General features: G+C 41.9%; 2 protein-coding genes across 3 annotated transcripts in view; both read right to left on the bottom strand.

Moving 5' to 3' along the window:
• si:ch73-138n13.1 (titin homolog) overlaps positions 1–2,615 on the bottom strand; it is a 30,274-nt gene extending 27,659 nt beyond the window's left edge. The window contains exons 1-2 of the mRNA XM_050051140.1: positions 2,297–2,615; positions 186–279 (exon numbers count right to left, since the gene is read on the bottom strand). The gene's annotated coding sequence lies outside the window, so the exon portion shown is untranslated. The remainder of the gene's footprint in view (positions 1–185; positions 280–2,296) is intronic.
• Positions 2,616–4,076: 1,461 nt separating this feature from the next.
• On the bottom strand, positions 4,077–11,856 carry rnf10 (ring finger protein 10). 2 transcript variants are annotated; one of them, XM_050051174.1, is made up of 17 exons: positions 11,317–11,854; positions 10,383–10,567; positions 10,008–10,213; positions 9,836–9,926; positions 9,536–9,720; positions 9,226–9,362; positions 8,772–8,926; positions 8,373–8,501; positions 7,964–8,204; positions 7,348–7,481; positions 7,041–7,158; positions 6,835–6,936; positions 6,582–6,719; positions 6,379–6,470; positions 6,175–6,232; positions 5,364–5,528; positions 4,077–5,253 (listed from the first exon to the last, which is right to left on the bottom strand). In XM_050051174.1, exons 1-17 carry the CDS (start codon positions 11,477–11,479, stop codon positions 5,180–5,182), a joined length of 2,373 nt encoding a protein of 790 aa, XP_049907131.1. In that variant the 5' UTR covers positions 11,480–11,854; the 3' UTR covers positions 4,077–5,179. The 2 variants fall into 2 exon arrangements, with proteins under 2 accessions (XP_049907131.1, XP_049907132.1); XM_050051175.1 differs by lacking the exons at positions 6,175–6,232; positions 6,379–6,470 and having other exon boundaries at positions 11,317–11,856.
• Positions 11,857–13,051: the final 1,195 nt, after the last annotated feature.

The raw sequence follows: 13,051 nt of genomic DNA, 5'->3' as shown, positions 1-13,051 counted from the left end.
AAGACAGAAAGCACTACAACTCACACACTCCTGTGTATGTAGCCCTTTAAGAGACTCCTTCCTCACATCCGATAATGCTTTCCACATGTTGCTGTGTTGTTGCTGTACAGACCAGCAACAACTCTTTTGGGGAAAAAAAGACATGCTAGATCCAACTGCTGCGAGGTAATCCCAGCATATCTTACCTGACCAGATGTCAACCGTCTGCTGTAGAGCTCTGGCTTTTGTTGTAACTGAGCAGCGATGTCATATCACACAGGAGGAAGGAGCTGAAGGAGCCTAAGAGGAACACACTTTGTGTCAACAAAGCACACAAGCTTTCACTCATCAACAGAGATGCGATTAAGGTTCTGGAAGACAAATCACGGCAGAGCTGCTATGGGCTGTCCAAATACTTCGTCACTGCGGTGTTCTCACGCCTCCATAATGAAGCAAAGAGATGATGATGTTTACACTGACACAGACTTGAGTAAACACAGTCACACCCTTACATTTGAGATGGTGGCATATTTGGCAAGATATGAAAAAACAACAAAATGCATGAGGAAAGTCATTAACTGAATGCTGCCCTACAGTGTGTTTACCTTTTCCTGTTCTTCTATCACTGCTTACCTGCCATCACTCACACACTCCTTATTATTATGTAAATTCAATCTGTGAATGCCAGATCTAGCTATAAATACTATTTACAGTACTGTTTGGTATATGAGCCATGTCTTCATGTCTGTTCTTTTTCTGCACAGTACATTTTATGTACATCAAGTGATAAGTTATTCTGATAACTTTCCACTACTTAGGTGCTGACAACACCATTTTTATCCATAAATTAATTGTATCAAAATGGGAAATGGGGAGAAAAGGAAACATAATGATACTGAGAGAACATGGTGTCTTGTGCTCATCGAAGAGAGATTGAAAAGTTGAAAACTTGAACTTTAGATGTTGACAGGAAACGCCTTCGCTAAGATGGAATGCTAAACATTCACTGTGTAGTGGGTCGAGCAGCACAGCAGGGATTAGGGAAGTATCTGCCTTATATAGCCTTAGACATGTGAGTATTTCACACAAGACTCATTGCTGAATGCCACAAAAAGTAAAAAAAAAAAAAAAAAAGTCCAAGATCTGTATAATTTCTAACATGATACATCTGTGTACTGAATACTCAAAATGATTGGCAGGGATATTTTAAGAAAAAGGTGCAGCAAAAGTCACAGAGGCATTTCTTTGATTTCTAGCAGGAAGCCAACACAGAAGGAGATAAAGTCAGTAACCTGGTTCAGCCAGTTATACAAAGGACATTTCCTGATACAGACATGTCAGCTAATCTATTAGCAACTAAAAGAAGAAGTGTAGTCTCTCACATAGTGTACAAAAACACTTTTGATTACAATCCACAAACATGCAATGTAACCAGTGCAACATCTAAATGTATAACCTCTGTTGTCTGCTGTCACCCAAGAGGACTCTATGCAGGGTTTATCCTGTATCTAATATTCATCATTATTAAGCACGTGGTTTTTAGGGCTTCCTTGGCATTCAAAAGTCATTTAAACAAGGGCAAGCACAGTTAAACATGACTTTAAATATGCAACAGTTAACCAAAAGGCTAGATTTGATGTGCAGTGTACATGTCATATGCTACAGAGATAACCCCCAAAAATACATGCAATAAGTTACCTGCAGATCATCAATTAAGAGCCATCGTATGGAATACTCAATACACTGACTCTTAATTGATGATCTGCATAAAAAGAACAGACATGAAGACACAAGTTACCTGCAGATCATCAATTAAGAGATGTTAATACAAATAATTTGTAGTCAATCAAATAAATCTGAATATCCAACAGTGGCTGACTTTTACTAATAAGCCAAGCCACAGTTATTTTATGATTTTCAATAATAGCCATTTCCATGAAAGTCAGTCTGTCTCAGTCTAGAATTAGCAACAAGTCCTGTCCGCTCACTTAACGTTAAACTACCGTTGACGTTACCTCGCGGACAGTACCCGGTCCAGTTGAGGAAAAGACAGAGTTGGCCTGCTCAGACCAGGAGTGCAATTAAAGCACAAAAACTATCCCCAAGTCCTGAATGACCAAGATGCATTCACGGCAAACGTCGAGTCCAAACTGTGTTATAATTCCGGGGACTTCAAATACGAGTGAAGATAAACACATCAACAGCTTGCTGGCTAGCAACGGTAAGCTAACAACTCAAGAAACTGGACTCGCAAAATGGAAACACTGACTGAACCTGTCTTTCGCAGGCTGTTTGATCCGAACTGGAGACAACTTACCAAATGAGAAAGTCAGTTTTGCCTCTTCTCTTGTCGAAACAACTTCAAAAACAATACATCTCGCCGACTCGGAGGAGTAATTACGAGTCGTGATAGTTGGTTAATACAGGGGCTAGCTGTGCAGCTAACTTAGCTGGTTTACTTAGCTAGCCAACTGGCTGGCTATCCCGTCTCAGGTTGCAGTGTTGTTGACAGGCTCGACTAGACAGCGCTGAACAAGCCGACTGACTGGTTAGCCTCTACAGCAGTGTCAAGTGAGCCAGCCCAACATGCGTTTTCCGGTTCATACTTTCAAAATAAAGTATAGCACAAGCACACACTGAACTAATATCAGAGCCAAAGTAGTAATGTAGTACAACGACCAGAGACATTAAAGGGATTCTTTTGAAGTGAGGTTGAATATGCTACTTCTCCATAGTCAGTGTATTACATACAGTGGATGTCAGTCGACTCACTTTCGAGAAGCAGGCTGGGGTCCGACACAGAAGCTAAGCAATGTACTGCTATGGATGGGGGCAGCAACAAAACAAATTAAAGCCACCTATAAAAGTCCCACCTAAAAGAAATCTGTATCACTTTAAGTGTATGCCATATTGAGAGTGTTTTCAACGCTCTACCTTTCCTTCAGATAGCCTGCTCTAGTGGAGAAGCCGAAATCAGCTTCAGTTCCGCATCTACCAGGCTCCATTGACAAAAACAGTAATTTTAGCTTGCTTAGCACAGGAGCAGAGTCCACTACTGCATCAATCAGTTAATTTGTGTTGTTGTGTGACTTTGGTGAATCTGAACTAATCATTTTAAAGTCACACAGTAACACAAACAAAACAACTCTAAGGCAATGGAAGACCAGCGGCTCCTTTGTTCAGCTTTGTTGAATCACTGTTTTTCTCAATGGAGTCTGGCCTCAAGGAGAGCAATAAAACAGCTTCATAATCCCGTTGAAAAATAGTTGTCTGACGGAAAGGTAAAGCCGTTACATTTACTCAAAAATTGCATACAGTCATACTGATATTGATTTTTTTAGTGTGACTTTTATATGGTGGCTAAAATATGTTTTGTTGCTGACCGTATTCCCAGCAGTAGATTGCTTGGCTTCCATGTCAGGCTCCAGCCTGCTTCTCCAGACTGGAAGTGTGCTGACCGATATCTACTGTATGTAACACACTATCTGTGGATGAGTACCCCATACAACCCCACTTCAAAATTTTTGAACTATCCCTTTAATGTATGCCTACATCAACATACGTTGTCAGGTCCGTTCTAGTCTGCAGGCATTTCTTTGGTGAGTAACCAAAATAAACTGTGCAACTCGGGTCTATCAAAGGTAAATCACTCGACTTCCGGGCTGTTGTCCAGCTGAATGCCGATAACTTGACGCATCATTTGCTTGCCGCTAGACAGGATGTGATAGGACAAGAATTATCCCATCGCAGCTATACAGAAATAATTGTTCATTCTCAAGAAAATAAACCCATTTGGAGCTTACTGTTTCACAAAGATGAACAGTATAAAACTTTAACTAATGTCTGTCTGGATGCAGAGACCTGTTGTGTGAAAAGGGTAACCCCACATAATGCATTAATTTCAGTCATGTCTGACCCTGATCATACTAACCAAACATGCATGTGCGCTGACTCTGAGATAACTTCATAATAGAGTACACTTTTCAAATCAGACTTGTCAGGACTGCCCTCATGTGGAGAAAAGTAAGTACTGCATATATCAACTGATCCCTTACCATCTTTGGCATTACTAAAAGCATCATCAAACAGTCAGTTCCTTGATTGTGCATAATTGTTTATTTATTTCATCAGACTAGTTATTTCACTAGTCTTTGAACCTGCTCAAAATTAAAGGTGAATTAAAGAACCCTCAAACAAAACAAACTTTCAATCGGCTTCTCTTCAGGTCTCAGAAGCATTCTTTAAATGTCAGCAATTCTCCAATTTCACACATTTTCAACACTGAAATTAAACTGGGGGCGTAATGTTAAAGTTAGTACACCTTCTACAACAGAAGATGACACAGAGGAGAAACTGAATAAGAAGAAAGTGCGTACTTATGGTTTAACCACGCAGGATATACTGGAGTTCTGCTGAGCCAACAGACCTCATCTCTTTAATACAATACTGTGTTTTTACTTCCTCACAATGTTACTACAACATTATGTATTCATGTTGTTGTTACAGAATACCAGGGCATTGACCTTAATCCCAAAATCTATCCTCTTGAAGGGTAATGAAGCTCTAACCCAAATTATTACCTGTGGTAAACACTGAAATGTATCCATAGTTATTTGTTTCCATCTGTTCTAAGCTGAAGTTCCAGGCTGATATCTGAGCACTGAGTACCTTGGAAAGATATAAAGGTGCAGTGTATCTGCAGCTGGCTGACTGCTACTCTATTATAAAGCACCAAGAATTATCCTATCAATATTACTCATGGATCCTAGATGTTTGGGTTCAACTTCAACTCAGAAAAGTTGGACATCATACAGCAACCACTGTGACGAAAGTCAGGTCTCTGGAAGGCAGGAAAAGCCTAAAAGCATACAAAATGAAAGCCAGCACCTTGTTGTATCCCTTGCTTTAGTATCTGAACAAAATGTATCCATACGGCTTTCAGTGTGACAGGAGGTAGCTGCAAAGCTTTGACCTAGCTGTGCAATGAAAATTTATGTAAATTAAACTGATGGCATGTCACCAAATAATGGATCAAGCCCACAGAACAATGACTGAAAGCAGCATGAACTTTGGCTACATACTAAAACCCTTTTCCATAGTTTATAGTTCCAAGAAAGTTCTTCATGGAAGTAAAAAAAACACACCAGCAGTGGGAGGATCAACTCAAGAAACAGGTTGATTAAATGAACTTCAGTGTTGTCTACTTTGTGTGAACCATGGATGTGCTGAACAGAAGCTTCTGCTTTTTCTTCTTCTTTTTCCCTCCTCTCTCATCTGAAAGACAGACACCAAGAATGAGTGACAGCCTCAAAACAAACACTCCAGCTTTGGAAGAACTATCAAAATTTAATTTATAAGACGGAGGTGATTCAATGATGCCAGACCTGCATCGACCACAGGTTGTGGAGGAGAAGCTGCACCATTGTCCAGCTGCAGAAGTGCCTTCTCAAAGGCCTGGCTGAAGGAGTTTTGGAAGCTGGGCACAGGGACACGGTCGGACCCGTCACTCTCTCCGTCGCTGTCTGCTGATGGGGGAGCTAGCAGTTTATCTGCAAGGCACAAAACGCAATACTTACTTTAGGCAGCCTTCAAGGTGTTATACTGCTCAACCGTTGTTAAGAAACAGGCTAAACAGGAAATACACAATGCTGCACAAAGCTCCAGCTATTTCACCCCCACACCTATCAGCACATGCTACCTGTCTTTTAAACAAAAGTCCAACAGAGCATTTAAGAAGTTACATATTCAGGACTAGTTTTATGATAAATTAACAGATTTTTCCTTTGATACCAAATGTAATATCTCAAAATTGGCTCTTGGTTGAAGTAGGATCAATCTCTTTGTTACTTGGTATTCAGTTGTCAATAAGGTGCACTGACACTGTTCCAGTTAACTTTGAGCTGACTGCTGCAGCCCACCACCAAGAGCTAGTCTGCTTCTTTGAGTATATTCATCTAATTCATGCACGTCACTTCAATGTTAACACAAAATGCATGACCTCAAGTGATTCCAGTGCTTTGTCTTGACCTTTCTATTTTAATTAGAGAGGACCCTAAAATTGAATTTAAAGTTACAGTACCCATTTCGTGCAAGTATTGCAAGTTTCTGAATCAGTACTAACTTTAATTTGTGCTGTGGTTAAAAATTGTAACATTAGGTTTTCAAGTCACCACAGCATCTACAATCTTGCACTACCTTTCTTTGGAGTGATCCTGGGCCCAGCATCAACTCTGGCTTTCCCATCTCTTAGCATCTACACAGGACACAGAACCATGTCAAGTAAATAACTCATGTGCTACAACATTAGCACTTCAGTTATGTGTTGCATTGCCCTTATGAAAAAGGCAGCGTCACTGAACAATGCTGCTAATTTAGTAATTGTGTGTTTGCCATACACACCTGTGCAAAGGACATACAGTGGGAGTCATCCTCCACACTACCCACAATAGGTGAAGAGCTTTGCGCATTCAGACTTGGGAATCTCATCCCATCTAAAACAACAAAAGGAATGCTCAGCTCACAGTATTTAAATATAAGACATAAACAACTGAAGTTTAATTACAGCACGAAACAATAATCACAGAGGACGGAGCTGCTCTTACCAGAGGAAGGACTGCTGCTGAGGGGTGAAGGGGGGGCAAATGTAAAGTCAGGCTGTACTGGGGGGCTGCTGTTGTGAGGAGGAGACCCGAATGCTGGGAAATGGTGAAGGTTCTCCAATCCAATATGCACCTCAGGATCTGAGGGGGACATATGAGGGCAAATACAGTTACTGACCTCAGCCTAATATCTTTCAGATTTGCATAAATTATTTCGAAGTATCATGTCAGTTGGGACCTCATCAGCTGTACTTACATTTACCCTGCTTCTTGTTCTCCTCAATTTCAATTCGCTTCTCCCTGCGCTTCTCATCCCTCACTTTCTTCTGCCTCAGGCGCTTTCTCTTCTCCAAGTCATCTAGTAGTTTGGAAGAAATAGTATACAAGCCACAGTTACAATCTATGAAATCTCCTTGCTAGAAATGTAAATTCACATCCTGAAAGCAGGCAAAGTTTTCTGACCTGCAAATGTGTCCAGGGTTTCTTTGGACAAGATTGGTGGCTGCAGGGCTAATTCACAGATGCTGAACTCGCATGTGAGAGGCAGATGAGCCAGATAGCGATGCCGACGACGGATCTCCTACATCAGAGACATGTTTGGAAAATCGGTTAAAGCAGTTTGCCATGTTTTAACAGTTGTGACTTAAGCAGACCAACAAAATACGGAAGAAATATACATAATATATATAAGACTGCCACATTCTCTGCTGAAACAGCCACACCAAAATGATATAAATAGTATGAGGTTGTGTTTCCTTGTTTTGCTGACCTCAGTGACTGTGTGTCCCACTATCTCCACCACTCTGGCAGTGATGGAGTCAGGGCTGGCCTCCAAGCTGCCGTACTCACGCAACAGACAGCGTACGTTCACAGGATGCAGGAACATCTGCTGGCAGTCATCAGCTGGATTGAGAAACATGGGAGAGGGAGGAAAAGGAAATGGGAAAAAACTGAGTCAACACTGAAACTTAAAGGTGAGGGTTGAAAAACCAACAGCCCATACAGCCAAGACAAGCAGGCTTCCTGCACTTTTTATTGGTCAGACTCTAAGACATCCTTTATTGTTTTAATGACTAATGTTTACAAGATTTTCCAGCTATGATTAAGGTATGTTAATGTTTTTGATTCTGTTTTTTACTAACCAAACAGGATTTATTAGCCTGTGAACAGCTGATTTGAGCTGATTTGCTCTCTGTCTTCCTGTAGCTGGATTAAACTATTGTTCTTAGTGTTGGTTCTTATGTAAGCAGGATGTTTTCAGTTCACAGTTTCCTCAGAGTAACATTACCCTCACAGCAGCCAAGCCTGACACAACTTAAAAATCAACTTCGTCTGATTTTGGTGGGCAGGTCAAGGAAAAGGCAGGAGTCCAGGGAATTACCCACCTTGGTAGAAATAGTAAAAGGGTCCATGCACCACGCTGGTTGAAGGGCGGCCTGAATCTGTCTGGCTGGCAGGGATCTCCTCATCAGGCTGGGGCTCTGGGGCTGCATCCATCATAGCCTCTGGAAGCTCTTCTAGGACACTCTCCAAAATACTTTCAGGAAAGCCTGGAAGCTCTGCAGTGGCGTCCTCTGGGACCTCCGCCACCTCGTCATCAAATGCAGAGGAGTACTGCAGCACAGGCTACAAAGGAAAGAGACCTCTTACTAATAATAAGCATACCAATAATACCATATAAAATAGAAGCTACAATGCTGGGGAGGAACATGCAAGTGAAATAATTTAATGCTATTACCAACAGATACCATACTGTCAAACATGAATGTTGAAAATATGTGTTTTTGGACCCACCTTGGTGCTGCTGATGTTAGAAACCACTTCCTCCACAGGAGAAGAAGGTTCTTCCAGAGTTAGAGAGGACAGATCAAGGCTGTCTTCCACATTTGCCTTCTGCTGCTTCAGAAGCATTTCCTCTCGCTCCTAAAGCATGAAGACATCCAGGCAGAGAGGGGGCATAGACTGTCAACATGTATTTTATTCTTAGTGTCAAAAAGTGGGTTTCATATTCCACCTGGAGACAGGCAAGAGACAGCTGATTTTATATTTAATGGCAAAGCAAAAACCTTTATCCATTATCAGTAGCAATGTTTTCCATGCCTGTTCGATGTATCTATTTTAAATGCCCTCAATTCATACAATGATTTTATTGCTAACTATGTACTGTGTGGAAAGAAATATAGCATTAGTTACCTGCAAAAGACAAAGGGCGCTCTGGATGAAACACCCTTGGGCATCCCCTTCTTGGCTCAGCTGAGCCTGCAGGACAGCCTTCTCCTCTGCCAACAGGCTCAGAACCTGTGCCGGGGAGGTCAGCAGCAGCTTGGAGTACGGGCTTAGACACGCATCTAGAAAACACATGTCATCACATGTTGAATGGGTGTTAAGGTAATTATCCCATTTAAGAGTTATATACTAACACTGAAAATACAAAGTGCAAAATGATTCTCTTGCATTTCTGTCTACAAGAGATGGTCGTAAATCTTATTATAACATAATCCAACTTGTTTGAGGATGTAACAAGTATGTATGTATGTAGAAGGTGCTACAGAATTACTGTAAGTCATATAAAATAATTTTAAAGGACGATAATGCTAAGAGGAAATCAACAATCTGTTTCATAGTTAAAGGTACCCCTGTCTCTCACCTCCAAAGCGAACAGGCTCCTCCACCTTCACCCACTGAGAGCTCGGCATGGCCACCAGAGCCCCCTTTTCCCTCCGCATCAGGCGCATGGTGATTACGTCACCGACCGCATACTGCCTGGTCTCCATAGCAACCACACTGCAAAAATAAACGACTTGTTTAACGAAACTGTCAAAGAAACTCAATCAGACCTAAATAAATTAAACTGCCTCTATGTGGAGGCTTCAGTGTTTCCCTTGTTCATCCTTTTAAAATAAATATGTACTTCTCTCCTACTGCTGTCTATAATGCTTTGATTATCTGTCATTTACCTCTTCAGGTCAGCGGTGTGAACTGCCTCATAGCAGATGGGGCACTTTGACCAGCTCTTGTCGCCAAGAGACAGGTAGTGCAGCATGCATGGCCAGCAGAAGATGTGTCCACACCGGGTGATGTGTGCTGCCAAAGGAGGGTAGAGGCAGATAGGGCAAGACGGCACCTCATGACTGTAGATGCGCTGTAGACGCACACAAATGGATTATCGTTATGTGCATCGGTATGTAAATGAATGTGGGTTTTATTTCTTATAGGCATGTACTAGTAGCACAGCTCAGCAGTTGACAGGCACTCACCACTTGCTGCACACAGTCCCAGTTGACCAGAGTGTCTGGATCAGTGAAGTGAGCCTTATAGTCCTGGTCATCAGTCACCACAAACTGGCAACTGAAACACACAAAGTTAGATAACTCCCACATTTTTAGGCTGTCTGTTCCATGTTATGTATTGTAGGGTGGGGCTGCTTACTTGGCCTGCAGAAAAAGCTCCTTGTTGAAGGGCTTGTGCTTGTGGCCCCATTTGTTTCGGCGGCCCCAACCGGAGGAGCCTCCATCTCCGATGCCACCATTACCTCCACGGGGTTCAAAAGTGAAGTTCAGCAGGTGGTTGAGGCTTATTTTTTTCGGTCCAGCAAACTGAGCCGGGCTAAACTCGGCCCGGCGTGTCTCTACTACCTGGAGAGACAAAGGTGGATAAGAATCAATAACGCATATCTGAACTTAAAACTGATGCTGTGACTCTGTTCAAAGTTCCAAATCTTCAATGATGAGATCTTCTTTCTTATTATTGAAATTATTTTCACATCGTTTTTTTTTAAAAGGGTGATCCTTTAAGAATACCAACCTCCTCACGTCGTCCTCCACCTGTAACTCCATATTGTCGTCCTCCACCTCTCTGAGGGGGTCTCTTGTCAAAATTCTTGCTTTTCTGTGAATTGGTGTGGCGAGGGCCTTGAAAACTGTCGGTTTTAGGAAAGGAGGGCTCACGCTTACGGTTGTAGCGCTTAGAGCCTCCATTATTTTTATTTTCTGGAAAGAAAAAAAAAGAAAATATTAGCAACATGAATACAGAAATATTATCCTTCAGTATCTCTATTTTGTTGATGCCTGATTTGTTGTTAACCAGAAAGTGCTGGAAGAAAAAGTAAGTCATATGGGAGACTTGGTGACCTAGTTTTATAAAGGCATGTAAACATAGGCTACTTAATTATACTGACATTAAAGGGGGCACAGGTCAGTCTCTTTTGGTTATGCATTTTCAAGCTTCAACATGGGTTGTCCACCATTTTCTTTTAAGTCAGAAACAACTACCTCTTAAGTAAACATATGATCGTACAAAAGTAATGAAATTATTTTAAAATTGTGCATAGGTAATTTAGCCTAATCACACAAAAAAAACCTTAACATTCAAAGAGTGGCCTTATTTAACTGTCACATATTCAGATTGGTGTGCAAATTACACAAGTAGCTAGATGTAAAACTTCATGTTTGCAAAAGTCGATTGTCAAGATATATCACTGTGTCTGCATCCACGAATGTGACAACTGTGGTGCATGATAACAGAGCAGATGGTATTTCAAAATAGTGCAGTGTGCAATCATTAGCCACAGTTCTGACTGTTGGAGGGCCAAATGTTTTGACAGCGACGTCAGCCATACAAGATAAACAACCTCTGCGCTACTGCTAGGCCCCAACAGGCCACAAGGCAACGAGTGTTTAGCTTCATATGCACACATTGAATTTGAAAACCTCGTGTGTATGCTGATATGTTGACTCACCTGTTTTGGGTTTAGAGTCTGCCGGTGCTGGGCCTGTGGAGCTGGAACGAGGCGGAACCTTGGTATTGGTGCTGTTGTTGGGGTTTTTCTCCATGTTTGTCTCCGTGCAGTGAGCGGTGCTGGGGCCGAGCTCCGAGTAGAGAGCCGTTGAGCTCTCTAGCATCAAAATGAAAAAACAAAGGGGAAAACGGGCTGCAGTGAGTGCGGGTCAGGCGACGAAGGCCCTGATTCATTTCTGTCAAACGCGGAGACCCCATCACGGCGACATCTTGACAATAAAACAACCGGAGAAAAAATAAGAGACACGATATCGGCGTCTCAAGTTATGCAGACTGCTGGAAGAGAGGACGAAAGCTCGCCACGCGGGGCCAAGACCCCCCGAATTTAAGGTTTTTACTTGTTAAGGAAAACAAAATGCCCTTAACAAGGCGTTAAATGTTTTCCAAAAGATGGAAAACGTCGCAATTCAGAGATTTTGATCAAAAAATATATCCGAAACAACGAGCTTGCACTAATGGCGACGGGTCGCCAAACAGGAACCTGAAAGCCCCGGATGTTTCTTGTACCACCGCCTGCAAATCTGTTTAGAGGCCCAGCATGGAACTGTGGGAAGTGCAGTCGTCAAAGCTTTGTTGGCTATAAAGGTACAACCAACACAAGTTAAAGAGTAACTACGTCCATTTTCAAAATTTAAACATGTTATTCATGTAGTCTATAAGTCAACAAATATATCTGTCAACATGAACAACTGTCTCCCAAATCCAAAAAACTATGGTTTAAACTCAAATTTATGATGTCATAGGGTATAACATCTGGAGCTGCTCCTTTGACAATGAACAGGGAAATATGTCATGGATGACACTGAGAGGAGCCAGGGCAATGCTGTGAGTAGCCTATATGGGTACATTTTCTGTTTCAGAACTGAGAACACTACAACAGAATAAGGGTGTTTAATAATAATAAGGGTGTTTTTATAGTAGTGTGATTGATATGTTTTGTGTCGCAGTACGATTGCTCTCCCTTTTCCACTCACCCTCTGCTCAGGTTTCACATTAGTAATGTTCAGTATGTGAGTAAACTTGTGTCATCATCTGTGTGACATTTTTGTTTCCTTGAGTGTGGAAAAAAGTGCTGTAGAAGGGACATTGCTGCTCCAGAGACAGTCATCGGTGGGGGCCCGTGGAGCGGCAGGGTGAAGCTCTGCTCCTGGCTGGAGGAGGAGCTGCTGCTGCTGTTGGGCACGGAGCTCTCTGCCTCCCGCCAGAGCTCCGACTGCATATTGAAGTTGGCAACAAAGCCAGATCTGTTTCTGTCTGTGCTGCCATCTGATATAGAGCTATCAGTATTAAATTGAGACTTTTTCATAACCTATTAGAAACGCCTTGTAGTTGCGTTAAATAGCAACCCTTTTCTGTGTTATGGTACAGCTGGTGTTCACACCTGATGTGTACCGTACCAGAGTATACATGAACCAAACTGGAGACCACTTTTTAAGTATACCCTAGCACTGCCCATAATCCAGGCCTGGATCCCTGATGTGAACGGAAAGTCCCCTAAAGCTCATTCGGGTATAAAAAGGAATTCATTGTCTACAGAGCAGCTCCAGACTTTTTACTTGATGACATCACAAGTTTGAGATTTACTAATCTGGTTTCTGGCTTTGAGAGAGAGTAACTCATGTTCACAAATATTGATTAATCTTTCCTTAGCCATGGAAATAAAATATTGTAATTCT

Source organism: Epinephelus moara, chromosome 8 (assembly GCF_006386435.1).
Source record: "Epinephelus moara isolate mb chromosome 8, YSFRI_EMoa_1.0, whole genome shotgun sequence".
NCBI lineage: Eukaryota > Metazoa > Chordata > Actinopteri > Perciformes > Serranidae > Epinephelus > Epinephelus moara.
This window is presented reverse-complemented; position numbering and strand designations above follow the sequence as displayed.

Coding starts and splice junctions, on each gene's coding strand:
- rnf10 (XM_050051174.1), bottom strand. CDS start 11,479: ATGCTAGAGAGCTCAACGGCTCTCTACTCGGAGCTCGGCCCCAGCACC. Junction 8,205..8,372: donor CTAACATCAGCAGCACCAAG/GTGGGTCCAAAA, acceptor TTTCCTTTGTAG/CCTGTGCTGCAGTACTCCTC. Junction 6,720..6,834: donor GAACAAGAAGCAGGGTAAAT/GTAAGTACAGCT, acceptor TGTCCCCCTCAG/ATCCTGAGGTGCATATTGGA.